This window comes from Hyperoodon ampullatus (assembly GCF_949752795.1).
Source record: "Hyperoodon ampullatus genome assembly, chromosome: 5".
Taxonomy (NCBI): domain Eukaryota; kingdom Metazoa; phylum Chordata; class Mammalia; order Artiodactyla; family Ziphiidae; genus Hyperoodon; species Hyperoodon ampullatus.
Window position 1 is genome coordinate 135511419 of NC_136918.1, and position 16592 is coordinate 135528010.

The following is a 16592-nucleotide window of genomic DNA, read 5'->3' on the forward strand; positions in this document are numbered from 1 at the left end:
ACTTCTGTCATTGGACACTTTTATTCACAAAGTTACCAAAATGAGGGCTGTACTGGAGACAGCAGACATTGCCATAGTGGCCCTGTATTTTATCCTGGTCATGGGCATTGGTTTTTTTGCCATGTGGAAATCTAATAGAAGCACTGTAAGTGGATACTTCCTGGCGGGGCGCTCTATGACCTGGGTAGCAATTGGTGCCTCTCTGTTTGTGAGCAATATTGGGAGTGAGCACTTCATTGGGCTGGCAGGATCTGGAGCTGCAAGTGGATTTGCAGTGGGCGCATGGGAATTCAATGCCTTACTGCTTTTGCAACTTCTGGGATGGGTTTTCATCCCGATTTACATCCGGTCAGGGGTATACACCATGCCTGAATACTTGTCCAAGCGATTTGGTGGCCATAGGATTCAGGTCTATTTCGCAGCGTTGTCTCTGATTCTCTATATCTTCACCAAGCTCTCAGTGGATCTGTATTCGGGTGCCCTCTTTATCCAGGAGTCTTTGGGTTGGAACCTTTATGTGTCTGTCATCCTGCTCATTGGCATGACTGCTTTGCTGACTGTCACCGGAGGCCTTGTTGCAGTGATCTACACAGACACTCTGCAGGCTCTGCTCATGATCGTTGGGGCGCTCACACTCATGATTATTAGCATGATGGAGATTGGCGGGTTTGAGGAAGTTAAGAGAAGGTACATGTTGGCCTCACCCAATGTCACTTCCATCTTGTTGACATACAACCTTTCCAACACAAATTCTTGTAATGTCCACCCTAAGAAAGATGCACTGAAAATGTTGCGGAATCCAACAGATGAAGATGTTCCTTGGCCTGGATTCATTCTTGGGCAGACCCCAGCTTCGGTGTGGTACTGGTGTGCTGACCAAGTCATCGTGCAGAGGGTCCTAGCGGCTAAAAACATTGCTCATGCCAAAGGCTCTACTCTGATGGCTGGCTTCTTGAAGCTTCTGCCAATGTTTATCATAGTTGTTCCAGGAATGATTTCCAGGATACTGTTTGCTGATGATATAGCTTGCATCAACCCAGAGCACTGCATGCAAGTGTGTGGAAGCAGAGCTGGGTGCTCTAATATTGCTTACCCACGCCTGGTGATGAAGCTGGTTCCTGTGGGCCTCCGGGGCTTAATGATGGCAGTGATGATTGCAGCTCTGATGAGTGACTTGGACTCTATCTTTAACAGTGCCAGTACCATATTCACCCTCGATGTGTACAAACTCATCCGCAAGAGCGCAAGCTCCCGGGAGCTAATGATTGTGGGGAGGATATTTGTGGCCTTTATGGTAGTGATCAGCATTGCATGGGTGCCCATCATCGTGGAGATGCAAGGAGGCCAGATGTACCTTTACATTCAGGAGGTAGCAGATTACCTGACGCCCCCAGTTGCAGCCCTGTTCCTTCTGGCGATTTTCTGGAAGCGCTGCAATGAACAAGGGGCTTTCTATGGTGGAATGGCTGGCTTTGTTCTTGGAGCAGTCCGTTTGACACTGGCCTTTGCCTACCGTGCCCCAGAATGTGACCAACCTGATAACAGGCCAGGCTTCATCAAAGACATCCATTACATGTACGTGGCCACAGCGTTGTTTTGGGTCACAGGACTCATTACTGTAATTGTTAGCCTTCTCACGCCACCTCCTACGAAGGAACAGATTCGTACCACCACCTTTTGGTCTAAGAAGAGCCTGGTGGTAAAGGAGAGCTGCTCCCCAAAAGAAGAACCGTACAAAATGCAAGAGAAGAGCATCCTGAGATGCAATGAGAATAGAGAGGCCATCAACCACGTCATTCCCAATGGGAAATCTGAAGATAGCATTAAGGGCCTGCAGCCTGAAGATATTAATCTGTTGGTGACCTGCAGAGAGGAGGGCAACCCAGTGGCTTCTTTAGGTCATTCAGAGGCAGAAACACCTGTAGATGCTTATTCCAATGGGCAAGCAGCTCTCATGGGTGAGAAAGAGAGAAAGAAAGAAACAGAGGATGGAGGCCGGTACTGGAAATTCATAGATTGGTTCTGTGGCTTTAAAAGTAAGAGCCTCAGCAAGAGGAGTCTCAGAGACCTGATGGAGGAGGAGGCTGTTTGTTTACAAATGTTGGAAGAAACTCCACAAGTAAAACTAATACTAAATATTGGACTTTTTGCTGTGTGTTCACTTGGAATTTTCATGTTTGTTTATTTCTCCTTATGAACTTTTAAGGATATGATGAGACACTAACTTAAGAAAATACTGGTCTTTGAAAAAAAAAACAAAAAAACAAAAAACAAAACACTTATGTAACTGTTGCATCTCTCAGGCATTGTTTACGCTGTAGGTTTTAGCCAAATTTTACTTAGCAGAAAAATCATCTATTTGCAAGACTTTATTTTCCCAGAGATGGATGAAAGTAAAATTTCAATCTAAATGAAGTAAAACTTGTTTAACAGACTGAATTGTGCAAATGTGGTTTAAAATTTTCCATACCAAAGTAAGGAGAGACCAATTATTCTCATAGAGCACTTAGAGCAGAATATATCCTAAGATATCACGAGTAAGATATACTGTCTGCACTGCCAAATCTTGGTAGGCCTTCTTACCCTGAAGTAGAAGCCTTGCTCATTTTAAAGTTTTTTCTCTCTCTGTAATCCCTACTTCCATTTTAAAAAACTGAATTTGTAGACATTGTATAATCAATTATGTACTAAAAATCGCTAACATGTGCTTGTTTCAGGGCAAGTTCGTTTGCCAGGTTCGTTTTGTTAGCATGAGCCTATGGATTCTGAATGCTGAAAGAAAGGAAGAAGAATGTTTTCCTATAGCTATTCTTGTACCACCAGTATATGGAATGTTGGGAAAAAAGTTTATTCCAGTTGTTTTTTTCTTTTTTTCCTACTTTGAAGTTTAAGTGAACCGTACTCAAATGACCACCAAGTCTGTCTTTATAAAGTTGTACGTCATGATTGTATTGTAAATGATTATGGGGGAGAAAATGAAGTAAACATTGCTGATGATCCCCAGATTTACTGACCAAATTAAGATCATTTATATAGTTTGGAAATTAACATCCCCTAAGCAGCATTTGATCGACAAAGCTGAACAGGTGATAGTCTAATACTAAATATTGGACTTTTTGCCGTGTGTTCACTTGGAATTTTCATGTTCTCATACTTCATTAATTCTCTAGCTTTGTTCTTGTCATTTGGTAACATTCTTTATTAGCCAGGTACCTTCCCAAGTGGATCCATTTGGAAGATATGTCTGGAAATTTGAAGAAGAATTAACTCTGCCTTTGTGCTGGGTTGCCCTACTTGATTAGATCATGAGATACTGCAGTTGAGTTTTTAGAGTGAAAATTTACTTCTCAGATCATATTGTATCCTTGATAAGTCTTTTTTCCCCGATTTACTTTTTTTTCAGAAGACTTGCCATGTGTACACAGCCTCTACATTTTTGTTTAAAAAGTTGACAGTGACTTAGAGTGTGATGATATTTCGATGCAAACTGACCATCAGTAACAGAAAACTCAAGAGTGCGTGCTTTGCCATCGGTGGATTGTCAGTATAGTTTTTCTGTAGAATGGATAGCATGTTCAAGAGGTGCCATGAACAAGAACTTCTACGGGTTTCGTAGTGTGTCTTGTAGAGGAGATTACAGGACTTCCGTTAATTGTAGGACCCTCTATCTTGACATGGCTTCGTACCCAGTTACAGCCTTCCTGGAAGAGAATCCATTTTTCACAGGGTGATTCCCTTCATGAGGACAGGGTACAAAAGACGTTTGAGAAGAGCTCTACAGATTAGGTAGTTCTTTGTGTGTCCTGTCCTTTTTCCTCCATGACAGATGAAGGAAACTAATTGTGTATCTACTTTGACTTTTCTGTAATCTCTGATATTTTTTAAATTGCATGATTTTATTAACCTTTATTCTTCAGGGGAAAATTATTACTTTTTTAGATATTTTTGTAGATTTTGAATCAAAACTCTGTCCTAATGACTTTAAATTTTTTTGTATTTATAAACTAGTTTCATTATGATGGATTTGATTAGTTCAAAGTTGATTTTAGAAATTGTCAGGTAGCATAATGTCTTCCCATCTCCAGGGGGCTTTCTGAAGGACTGAGTCTGTAGATGAAAAAATAATTCATGTATGAATAGTATGATTTCTGTGAGCTTATTAGAGTGCCTTGTGGAATTTTGTTCTCAATTTCATTCTTAAGGTTTATGAGCTGGGGGCCAAATAAAAATAAGGACCATCCTTTTCTTGTGTGGAGGCTGAGGCTGTGACATGTCCAAGGTTACAAAGTCTGCTGGGAAGAACAGAAAACCAGGTGTCCAAATCTGGATTCATGGTTAGTCCTCTTGTTTTTTCAAAGGAACTGTTCTTCCTTTGAGACAGCCTTTTGATATTTGGGGAAATAGTAGGATCTTAGATTTTTCAAATTGACATTAAGTTGTAGGAACTAAAATTTTTCTTTGACTCTGAACACCTTGCTGTGTAACTCAGCAGTGAGGATTGACATATTGGCTGAGCAGCCTTCTTACCCCTTCTATTAAAAGCATAAATGAATAGGTGGTATTTAAGTGGATTCTTCCCCCCTTTATTTAATGTTGACTCCTAATAGTTTGGGATATTAGCATCGCCCTACCTTCTCTCTGCTGTTGTCTTAGTATGATACATAAAATACATCGTCTTGTGTCTATTCATGTGTATATAGCAGTAGGTCAAGTTTAGAGTACTAATGTTTGTAAATAAGGAATTATTATTAGCATATCCATTAGGGTTGTTTATTCTTGCCAGTATAAACATTTTATTTAGACTGAAGTCCCTGAAGCTTGCCCTACTTATTGCTTCCCAATAATAGATAATGTGCTTGAGTAAGTATGTGAATTCCTGATTGCAACTTCATTTCAGGGGACCATTCTTCAGTCTGTATTTCATTAGAATGATTGTTCATGGAATGATACATGGTCTGTCTTAAAGCTAGCAACATAGTCGTACTTTACACTAACTAAATGGGTCCTAAATGATGACATTGATACCTAGACATTAACATGTATATGTTTTCATATTGGCTCAAGCTGAGGTTCAGAATTGGCTAAGAGTGATTGACTACAGTAGTTAGCTACGAGTCAGAATGAAGCGAGGACACTGGTGTTCAAAGGTGGAGAAAAACGTTGTCTTATCTGCTGTTAATGGTATCCCCAGTTCTTAGATTTTTGTCCTCTCAGGCAATCTTAGTCTCCAGATCTGATGAGAAGAGCTTATTACCCTGACATGCAGAATGATTATTGGTTCCTTTGTGGTACCTCTAATTTCCCTGTTCATCTAAGAATATTTTGTCCTCCCACCCAAGACAGTAAGCGGCTTTTCAAACAGCTGAGCCAGTCTTTTTCCCCAGCCTTTCTTTCCTGGTGAGGTTGTCACTCTTATCTTTTGGTTAGAGAAGCATCAAGCAGTAGCAATGGTGCTGTGTCCTTTGGCCTAAATCCAGCAGATCTGATCTCCCAAGTCTTCTTTTTCACTTGGCTCAAAGGATCCATTGTCTGTTTGCACAAAGAGGCTGGCCTGGGTCACAAAGCCCTAGCTCTTGGGGATGGCAAGTCAAGTAATTAGTGGGGGCCCATCACTTCCTGAAACTTCACATTTTAAGAATTGAGTGGGAAGGTTGTTACTCAGTTCTCTAACCTGAGGCTAAGTGGGGGCTTGAAAGTCTTGTCCAGGGTGATTAGAACCTTTAAGTCTCTACATTTCTCAGTCCATTGCTGTCTTCCCTATATTGGGTGTATGGATCTTCCCCTCTCTTTAGATATCATTTAATGTAGCTATGGGTTATTCTCATTCTTTACCACCCTATGGAGCTGCTATATTATTAGCTATTAAAAGGTTAGACCCATCAATGTTCCCACTTGGCAGTATTCGGCTTACTTGCTTTTCTTATACTTTACTCCCATGTGTCATTTTCATCTGAGGTATGATGGCTGAATATGACCACATGGGTATCTAGTAGTGACACCTCAGCATTTCTTGAGTTTGGGTTGAGAGATGTATAAAGACCATTGTTTTTAAATTACACGAGTACAGAGACTTGCCAGGACAAAATTTTCTTAAGAAGTCAGAAACACTATTAAGTGAGATGCTGAGAAGTACCTGGGTGATGCAGACTTGACAAAAATTAGCTTAAAATGTGTTAGATGTAGAATCATATTCATTGAACTCTAGAACTTGAGGTATCTTTGCTATCAGCTAGTTTAAACCCCTCCGCATATAGATTAGGGTACAGTGACTAAGATCAAGCTTGTTAAACCCTGGTTTGATGTTAAATATCGTAAAGTATGAGTTTATTAACATATTTGAGGTTAAAATGACTGATATTTCCTAATGATACTGGTAGAAAAAATGCTTTTAGGTTTCAGTATTCATAAGATTTATCATTAGCCAGGTGTTAAATTGTTTAAGTCATTTTAATGTTGACATTAGCCTGAGCAGACTTTTACAAATGGAATATATTCCTATTTGTGTGTATGCCTACCTACCATTCAGAGAGACTGGTTTCCCCCTTTGTCTTCCCTCACATTGCTTTAATTATTCACCTATTCTTTCAACACTTAACAGATTCCTATTTTGATCTTTTGTCAGCTTAATTCACTTTCTTTCAGGCTTATTGTCATGGTGTGCAGAAGTGCTGCTTTGCCCGATATTTGAAGGTCTGGATCCAAATAGTGGTTCACTAAATATAGTTGTGTTTAAATATACTCAATTTCTATTAGCTTAAGCTGTTCTCAAGAATTATTTTCTTAGACTTCGTGTTCACTAATAATAAAAGCCCTTAGTAATTCATCAGTATTTTATTCTCGAAACTCATTTTTCAAAAATTAGGAGGCAAGAATAGTTAAATTCACACCAGTCCTTTTGAAATGATGGTATCACAATGTAGAGAGGAATGGAGTTTGTTTTGATGCCGAAAAGCCTTGTTCTTGCAGTAATTAAAGGTAAAAAGTTGGAACTAGTCAGTTGGCATATAGAGAAACCCTTTTGTACTAGTTAGGTATGAAGCTGGATTACATAAGAAGTAATCTTTTGATCACTACATTTGGTTTTCTTGGTTGACTTAACTCAGGCCTGCAAACCCCTTTTCCTCCATTAAGCTAACTTCTCTTAATTTGGTATGCTTTTTGTCAAACTCTCACCTCTGTTGGAAGAGTAGATACTCAACTACTTTGACTCCACAACAGAATTTAGCTAAGGTTCAAAATAATTGATGGGCTTTGCCAGCACTGAGTCCCACACCATTATTCACGTTGTCATATAAATGTTTTTATTTAAACTTCTCTCTCCAGGGCTGGGAATAAGGCTTTAAACTACTGATTCACCTTTAAAGGAATGTTAAGAGAATTGATATAATTTATGTTTGTTTCCATCTCAAATCCTTTATAAAAGATAGGATTTAGCTTATTGTTTTGGGTTAAGCACCCCATTTATCTGATAACTAACAGGCTTAATTAACCATTGGCATATAGTCTTTTACTCAGAAGTAAACAAAAAAGGTTTGATGTATCTGTATCATTACTCATCTCGTGCACTTTACTTTTTCGGGGAGGACCATAATCTGAGACTTGACTTAAACCAATAACCTTAATTTATGTAATGACTTTTAAAAGTTTGATTTGGTTACCTGGATGTATAGCGTGTTTGAAGAGAGGGATGCTAGAATAAATAAGTCAAGACAAAGCACAGTGGTCTCAGATTCTTGTTAGTGTAGGAGCAGTGCTTTGCTCTCCTCAGAGAAGCACTGTATTATAATTGTTGCCCAGGATAATGGAGCCCCCCACCCCAGTTCAAGACAGTTTACAGTCAGTGAACTCTGTCATTGAGGGAAATACATTTTCCAGTGATTTCGGCAACAGCACAAGTTGACAGTAGATAACCACACCTTTGTTGGAGACTTATATTGGAAATTCACCTTGTACCCTAGTGCTGCTGGATAAAGGAGTGTTTACTTTTTTTATTGCCTCTGGACAAACTACTCTGGATAACTTTCCAATATATCAGTGTAGCCTATACCTCTATAAGTGGAACGTTCCTTAATAACTCACTTTTTTGTTACACTAGTTGGAAACTGAAATTAAGCTCATTGCTATGTATATTATTGAAACCCCCAATTGGCAAAGGCCATTCTGTAGGGTGTTCCGTAATATAATCATCTTCTGAAATTTATGTTTTGATTAGTGCCTTCTGGTTGCCAATATTGAATCTGCTAGTTCACACCTTTCCCTTTCTTGATAGATAACTCTTATTTGTTACAATTCCTCTTTTTAAATATTGTTATAGCTAGTGAAGGAAATACATTTATATTTACATACTTTATATGCAGCCTCTGTTTAAGTTCAAGGAACCAGGTAAGTCTGGTTTGTGTTGCAGCTTAAATGTTATTTATTCATCTGTATTTGTTTCTTTTATATCGTTAATTAAAAATTTAAGGTTACTTATTCTGTGAGTATATTTTAACTTTATCATTTTCCAGTGTAGGTTGGATAGGCATATCTGAGAACATATATGTGACAACAGTTTCACATTCCATGATAAGGAAAAAGCTGAAAGTAAGTGTCCATAGAAAGCACAAAACCATGTTCCCTCATATTTGTAACTCCACATGTAGAAAGCACAAGACTAACAGTATTCTCATTATCCCACAAGTGCCAGGCATAAAAAGCCCACCATGGGTTTGTCTCGAGTTGTCAGGATGAGGACCGTGGTATTGAAAGCCCTAGACAGTGAGGTACCCAAGATAGGGGTCCTAAATCATAAGGGATTCAGCGTTCTAATCTGAGTGCGTTTGTACTGCTTTGGTGGAGGAGAGAATACCAATGTCAAGAATGCTGCAATTGTATTGGGGGTTACTAGCTAAAATGGGGTCTGTGGGCTCTTTCCTACAATCTGGAACTTGAGAAACAGGGACAGACTTCTAGGTTTTTGGTGGGTGGAACATTTTGACAAACTTCTGCTTTAAGCTGTAGAGCCATTGGATTTTTTTTTTTTTTAATCATAAATCTTTAGGAAATTTTACCTCCCGTCATTAGTACCCTGAAAACATGGAGAACTCTCACATTTTAATAGGGCAAATACTAATCTTTAATCTTTGCGTAAATTTAATCTAAACTTAATGAAGTTATTTTTTCATATGCTTCACTGCACTTCATTTTAATAGAGCAGAATTTGATCCAAGTGTTACGAGCATCAAACTAACTGAGACAGATCTGCCAAATGAACTGCTTTGCTTTTCACAATGGTTGTAAGAGTCTAAAGGATTCTTTTGCCTGTCTCATTACCCGCTTCAAGACTAGATTAGATGAAATCTGTGAATATGCATGCAAAAGAAGAAAGTAATGTGTTTTCTTGAACTCGACATTATCCTTATTTTACTCCTCACTGTCTACACCTGAATAGTCCCTGTTTGTAAACAATGAATAAATACATTTGTGTCTTGGATTTTGCCTGTATGTCAAAAGATGGAAGGACTCTCAGGATGGAGAGAAGTGACTAGCTTTGTTCCCACTCTCCTCTATTTTGTATGTTTATCTTCTTAGGGATAATCGTCTTTAATACTATATGGAATGAAGATTAAAGCTGGGATAGACTAATGGAACATGTTTTAGAAGAATTAACCTGAGCACTTTGAGGGAGAGACTTACCCCCTCTAGCCAAAAGTCGCCAGGTTGTGGACCTACAGCATTTTTTAAGAATGTAAAACCTCAGACTTTGGTGGGGTTACTGGAGAGGGGTACCAGAAATGCAGGATAAAGGAGAGGTTTGAGGAACATCTTTGGCTTAGCAATATGTGATAAGGCAAAGCAGTAATAACCCGTTAGTCCTGTGTAGAATGTGTTCTGTACCTTTAAATTTTGTTTTTAAATTTAAAATAGTTTTTAAGAACTTAAAGGATGCTTTTGAAGATTCCTTTGGCAGAATATCTTTCATCTGTAATTCCATGGAAAATTGCTTTAATTAGTCTAGGTGAAAGTAGTCCTAGCGGTGTAAATATGTATAAATAGAATTTTCTAATTTCACTGTGAGATCTCTAACTTTTGAGTGGCAAACAGATCAACAAGTCTTTTGCTCATGGACTTTTCTGTGGGGTTGTTAAAATGCAAAAGCTTTATTTTTTAAATAATGACATATTACATTAGTGTCAGATGATGGTATGGAATCTGTTGCCCTGCTTTCCCCCACCAATATTGCTTCAGTTTATAGATTGCCAACAGAGTTCCAAAATAAAGCGAGGATTTACCCATTCTTTGCTTGGACATCCCATCTTCTGTTGCCTGGACCTATGTTGGCAATCACATATGAACTATGTTATGCTTCTCAGTGCTTCTTCTTCTCCTTTTTTTTTTTTGATAAGGTGGATATCAAAAATAGTTGCTGTGCAAAAGTTAGTAGTCTTCTTCAAGAAGAAAACCAATTCCTTTTCTAATATCCTGTGAAGTTGCTTCATTCATTCCTTTATTTTTAAGCCAAATGTCAGCAGAGTACTGCTGCTTTTATCTAGTAATTTTGATATGTAAGTATTAATGCATTTTTAAAAGATGTCTGCATTGAAAAATGTTTTTCCCAGTGTCCTGCCTCTTAAGCTTTGTTCAAATGTTCTGTGAGAGACCAGTCTGTGCACTGGGGTTGTGTATTGTGTACATGGATTGTTTTGTCAGTTATGCATTGTAGACCAAATGTGATTTTAAATCAAGTTGTTGGGTTATTGGTGAGTTTTTTGAATTGTAAGCTGATTTCCAGGGTACCTTCATTGTCCACAGCATTTTTTTTTTTTAAGGCTTGACTGATCAGGTCCATCTCACTGTACAATGTTTTAGTTGCAAGCAGAAAGTAGAATTTGATATAAACCAGGTTACTTCCATATTGAAAGGAATACAATTAAAATTGTAGATTTAGGATTGTTAACCATACATGACAATTCTAACTTGACTTATTCTAACCTATTGTATACAATCTTATTTTTTAAATTGTAGACATGTATGATCTTGGTTTAATGTGTTTTTAAAAAGTGTTAACTGTTTAAAAATGAAAAAAATGAAGCAAATCTGCTAAAGAGCTGTCAGTTTTCATTACTGACTCTGTAAAATACACTGTTCTTTGTGTACTCTGTGTTATTTTGCCAGCTGCTGCATTAGCCTTTAAAAGTATTTGGAAACTTAAGATGAACTGCATTTCTTGCAAAGTATATTCCTTTCTGTGGTATTTTGTCCTGTAACTGAAGTATAGTAATTATTTTATGGAAATGTTAGCACTTCTGTACCAACTTTGAATAAAATGAAAAATTTACACTTCTGTGACTAAGTATTTTCAATATGAACACGTCTACCCTCAAAAGGTTGTATCTCAGTTCCTTTTCTCTTGGCTCATGAAGAGTTCCAGTGGGTTTCCCCCACCAGTTATTGCCATTCTTTACCTTGGTAAACATGGACTTGCAAATACTGACTGAGAATTGAGTTTTATATATAAAACATTGAATAAATAAAAATATTCTTAGTTTTTTCATTTCTAATTTTGAGATAATTCCAAATTATAGGAAAGTTGCAAGAATAGGTTGAAGAACCCAGGAATCATTTTCATCCAGATTCATAGTAGTTAACATTTTGCCACAGTTGCTTTGTCATTCTCTCATCAGACACTTTCCTGAACGGTTTGAAAACATAAGTCGCAGACATCATTCCCCTTTACCTTGTAAGTACTTAGGGATATATTTCTTAAGACAAGGATAATCACAATATAATTATCAAAATCTGGAAAGTAACTGGTACGATATTTTAATCTAAAGTCTTTATTCAAATGTTGCTGTTTCAATAATGTTCTTTTATAGCACCTTTTTTTTTTTTTTAAGTTTGGAAACCAGATAATTGCATTTAGCTCTTATGTCTATCTCCTTTAGTCTGAAATAGTTCCTCAGCTGTTCTTTTTGTCTTTTGTGGTATTGATATTTTTGAAGTGTAGAGGCCAGTCATTTTGTGAATGCCACCCCTATTTAGGGTTGTTTCCTCATGATTTGATTCACACTATGCATTTTTGGCAGGACTACAACGTAAGCAATAATATGTCCTCAAAGCCTCACACTGAGAGGCATGTGTTGTGTTGTCTCATTATTGTTAACTTCGATGCTTGATTGGGGTGGTACCTACCAGGTCTCTCCACTGTCTAGTTAATGTTTTCCCCTTTGGTAATAAGTAAATTGTGGGGAGATAATTAGAGTTTATGTAAATAACTTATTCCTCATCAAACTTGAATCCCTAGTTTTAGCATCCATTGATAATTCTTTTTTTTAAAATAAATTTATTTGTTTATTTTTGGCTATGTTGGGTCTTCGTTGCTGTGCGCGGGCTTTCTCTAGTTGTGGTGAGCAGGGGCTACTCTTCGTTGAGGTGCTCAGGCTTCTCATTGCGGTGGCTTCTCTTGTTGCGGAGCACGGGCTCTAGGCACGTGGGCTTCAGTAGTTGTGGCTCACGGGCTCTAGAGTGCAGGCTCAGTAGTTGTGGTGCACGGGCTTAGTTGCTCTGTGGCATGTGGGATCTTCCCAGACCAGGGCTCGAACCTGTGTCCCCTGCATTGGCAGGAGGATTCTTAACCACTGCGCCACCAGGGAAGCCCCACTGATAATTCTTGCCTGAATAAGTTATTACTGTGGTGGTGTGAAACAGTGATTTTTGTAACTTTTTTTTTTTTTTACTATACTGAAATCAAGAGTTTCCCCTTTTCCCCATTTATTTATCAGTTTGAACTCATGTATTATTTAGTGGGTTGTAATTCATTACTGTCATTATTTTGCTCAGATGTTTCCAGATTTAGCTAGCAGGTCTCCCTTCAGGCTCGTTTGCGTCCTGTGGCACGTTCCATCATTTTTTGAGTTCTTCCTTATTTTCCAGCACAACAAAGTGTTCCAGGCTCATCTTGTACTTTCCCTGACCCATTCAGGATCAGGCATTTAGTAGGGTATGGTATTTAGAAACTAAGATCTGGGTGTGCTCATTCTTACAGAGGTAAACATGGTCAGTGTACAGAACTAGGAAGTTCGCGTACACATCTCCTGATGTCTCCAGTTGTAAACCAGCACCAGAGGTTTCTTTCTAGCCTCCCCTTTCTGTTTGTATCTCCCTTCTCCAACAGCAAGAAATCTGATAATACTGACACATTTACTTATTTTTTTTCAATTTTACAGTGCCTTAGAATTAAAGTTTTTGCATGTCTAAAAGTGTTTTTATTCTACTCATTTGTCTGAAAGTTTGGCTGAATATAGAATTCTGGATTGGGAAGTAGTTTCCTTCAGAAATGTGTAAACATAAGACCATTCTTTTCTAGCTTCTAATCCCTGTGTTTTAAAATTTCATGATCATGTGCCTTGAAGAAAGCTTTTCTTTCACTTGTACTGGCCCTCAGTGGCCTCTTTCAATTTGTCAACCCCGTGTCCTTCAGTCTGGGGGTAATTTTTCTCCTCTTTTGGAACTTTTGTTCATGTCTTGGATCTTCTGGACTGGTCCACTTGGTTTCATACAGTCTTTTAATTTTCATCTTTGTCTTTTTGGTCTTTCTAGAGGCGTATCTAAACTTTATCTTCCAACCCTTATGTTAAAAAATTTCTTTTAAATTTCTGTCAGGTTTTTAATTTTTAAGAGATCCTTTGTTCCCCAAATCTTTCTTTTTTATAGCCTTGTTCTTTTTTCATGTATGCTGTATTTTCTCATCTTTGAAGATGCTAAAGTTTTCTCCTTCTGCATTGTTTCCTCCAGTTTTTATTTTGTTTGTGTAGGTCTCACATGTTAAAGGCTTTTCACAAAAGTGTTCTGATCTTTGGTGGTTTGCTTATGTTCAATGGGGTGGACTAAAAAATGCTCTGAGTGTGTGGGTGGAGTTTGTCGGCCTCATTGTTGGGCCTTCAGGGCCTGGCTGTTGGTTGGATGACCCCTGCAGTCTCTTTAGAACAGGTCAGATTCCCCACAGAAGGTTCTTTGAAGGATAAAAGGCCTTCGGCCATCATTCTCGAAGCCAGTCGGGAGGAAGAGCACAGGGGTCTTCAGCATGCAGTGTGCCTTTTTTTCTTAATTCCTTTTTGGTATAATATCTCCTCTTACAGCTGTGCCTGTGTTCTGCAGTCCATGTACTTCTGTTTTACTGACTCCAGAGAATCAACCTCCAAACATGCATCTAGGGGTCCAACCAACTTTCATAAACTTTCAACCAACTTTATTTTAGTCCCCCACTCACCCCCATTTTCAGAGGTGTACTCAGTGTTGCCAATTCCCAGATCTTTTGGGGAACTCTACAGTGTAAATATGGTTGACTCTTGGTTTTCCCCATTGCTGCTTTTCTCCACCTGCTTTCTTTTTTTCTAAAATTGAATTGCTGTTTTCCCCTCCTTTCTCCCTCATTCTTGCAGAGTTGTACGTTTAAAAAAACACACACACACACAAAAACCACTCCTTTACAGTAGTTCTAGTTGGTTTTCAGGAGGGAGCATAACATGCTTATGTTGAATACTCCAACTTACTGGGAAACCCTGGTATCCACTCTTCACTTAGCATTTGAAGCTTAAAATTTCAGAGCCTGTTGCCAGTTTCTGCCTTATCCTAAAAGAACATGTTGTCAACCAGAAGCACAGTGGGAGTTTAAAAATTCTGCTTATCTTAGGAGTTAGACAACTTTTATATGTGACCTCCAAGTTTGAATGCAGTACTCCAGGGTAGATGCTGCTGATTTTAGACTGGAAGGAGAAATAAACACAACAAAATGACGGCTATCGTTACTTTGGGTTTTACTCTCCTTCCAATTCTAATTTGAAATTTTATTGTCATGCCCTATGGCAGATTCTCTGTAAAATATTATTGTCTCTACATGAGGCTTGCTGACTCAGTTACCAGAAGTTTTCTTAGGTTTTTGGAGGCTGAGTTTTTTTGTAATATTCTCTGGTACGCTCTAGGAGTCAAATGTCCATAGAAGTTTGGAGGCACCTTTACGTGTCTCCCACTATGTTTTGTTTTGTTTTTTTAATTTATTTAATTTTGGCTGCATTGGGTCTTCGTTACTGCGTGCGGGCTTTTCTCTAGTTGCGTCGAGCGGGGGCTACTCTTCGTTGCGGTGCGTGGGCTTCTCATCGTGGTGGCTTCTCTTGTTGCAGAGCATGGGCTCTGGGTGCGTGGGCTTCAGCAGCTGTGGCTCATGGGCTCTAGAGCGCAGGCTCAGTAGTTGTGACGCATGGGCTTAGTTGCTCCGCGGCATGTGGGATCTTCCCGGACCAGGGTTCGAACCCGGGTCCCCTGCATTGGCAGGCGGATTCTTAACCACTGTGCCACCAGGGAAGTCCCTCCCACTGTGTCTTTATTTCCACCTTCCACCTGTTTGTTCCTAGTTCCTTGACCATGTACATCTCTGTTTTTGACTAACAGGATATGCTTAACTTTATTATGTATCTCTGCCTTTATATATATATATATATATATATATATATACACACACACACACACACACACACACACTATATATACGCATTTTATATATATATGATGTTTTCCTTTTTGCAATGAAGATCTTATTTCTCCTGGAATTTTATTTCATTTTTTGGTTTAATCCTTTCTTCCTTTCTAGTTGAATTAAGTACAGTTAGTAACTTCCATCTCTCATCTATCTTTCCATTTATTCTTTGATGTACGTATTCATCAAACTTTCATTGAATGCATCCTGTGTGCCAGGTTCTTTGCATCTCCAGCATCTAGTAAAGATGAATAGGAAGCAACCTTGAAGAGGCTTTGTTAGGGAAGGACATGTACTTCTAAATAATTACACTTGCAAGATAGGATTAGGGGAGGAAAGGCACACTTTTCCTAGGAAGTAGCTGAATCTCGAAGGGTGTTTTGATCCCTTCAGATCCTCTGTGCTTTTATGCCCTTTCTCCTCCCTGCTCTTTGGAGCCGTGTAGTCCCGTAAGCACCTTCCTCCCACCACTTGAGTTAATACGCACCACTGCAGTGGCTTAGTTGGTGATGACACTTTTGGTGTGTTGTTCAGCAAGGTATGCAAATCTGACTGTCTTGCCAAAGCCCAAGTTTCTGATTCTTTCGAGGCATATTTTTAAAAAATTTCTCTTAACCCAGTCAGACTGATATTTTTGCTAAACCCATACACTGATGCTTAGAAGATTCACAGAATCTGAATCGGCTTTTCTCATAACCCTTTTGTCTCTACTATCAACATCCTTTGCTGATTCTTACCTCCTTGGTCTCCCTGTCACTCCAGTGCTGTCCCCCTTCTACTCTCTGAACAGGATGAAATATAAGGCGGAGGCAGTGAACTGAATTGTGCATGAAGGCGAGCAATCAACAAGACAGGTACAGCTCCATGATGTCTACCTGATGCCTGCTCTCACTATCAGTTTCATGAGCTGTGGCATTTCATTTACTTGCTGCCATAGGAACCAGGACTCCTGCCAATCTTCTTGTTTCCCATCTTTTATTCATCTGTAAGTGCATCTGGAGGGGAATGAGGAGGAAAGAAATGGAAATCTCCCAGTAAAAGGATTGTGGATTTTGGAATGTTCTCAGAATAGCAAACATGG

The 16592-nt window shown here is 38.8% G+C and overlaps 2 protein-coding genes across 2 annotated transcripts in view; both read left to right on the forward strand.

Moving 5' to 3' along the window:
- Positions 1–40: 40 nt before the first annotated feature.
- On the forward strand, positions 41–2628 carry SLC5A3 (solute carrier family 5 member 3; the record flags this gene model as incomplete). The annotated part of the gene is made up of 1 exon (XM_079704706.1): positions 41–2628. The coding sequence occupies one exon, from the start codon at positions 41–43 to the stop codon at positions 2195–2197; it is 2157 nt and encodes a 718-aa protein (XP_079560832.1). The 3' UTR covers positions 2198–2628.
- Positions 2629–8702: 6074 nt separating this feature from the next.
- The window catches only part of MRPS6 (mitochondrial ribosomal protein S6), a gene marked incomplete at its 5' end in the record, with an annotated part of 34679 nt that continues 26789 nt past the window's right edge, over positions 8703–16592 (forward strand). Inside the window, one exon of the mRNA XM_079705293.1 lies at positions 8703–8762. Coding sequence (XP_079561419.1) covers positions 8703–8762 — 60 coding nt within the window. The remainder of the gene's footprint in view (positions 8763–16592) is intronic.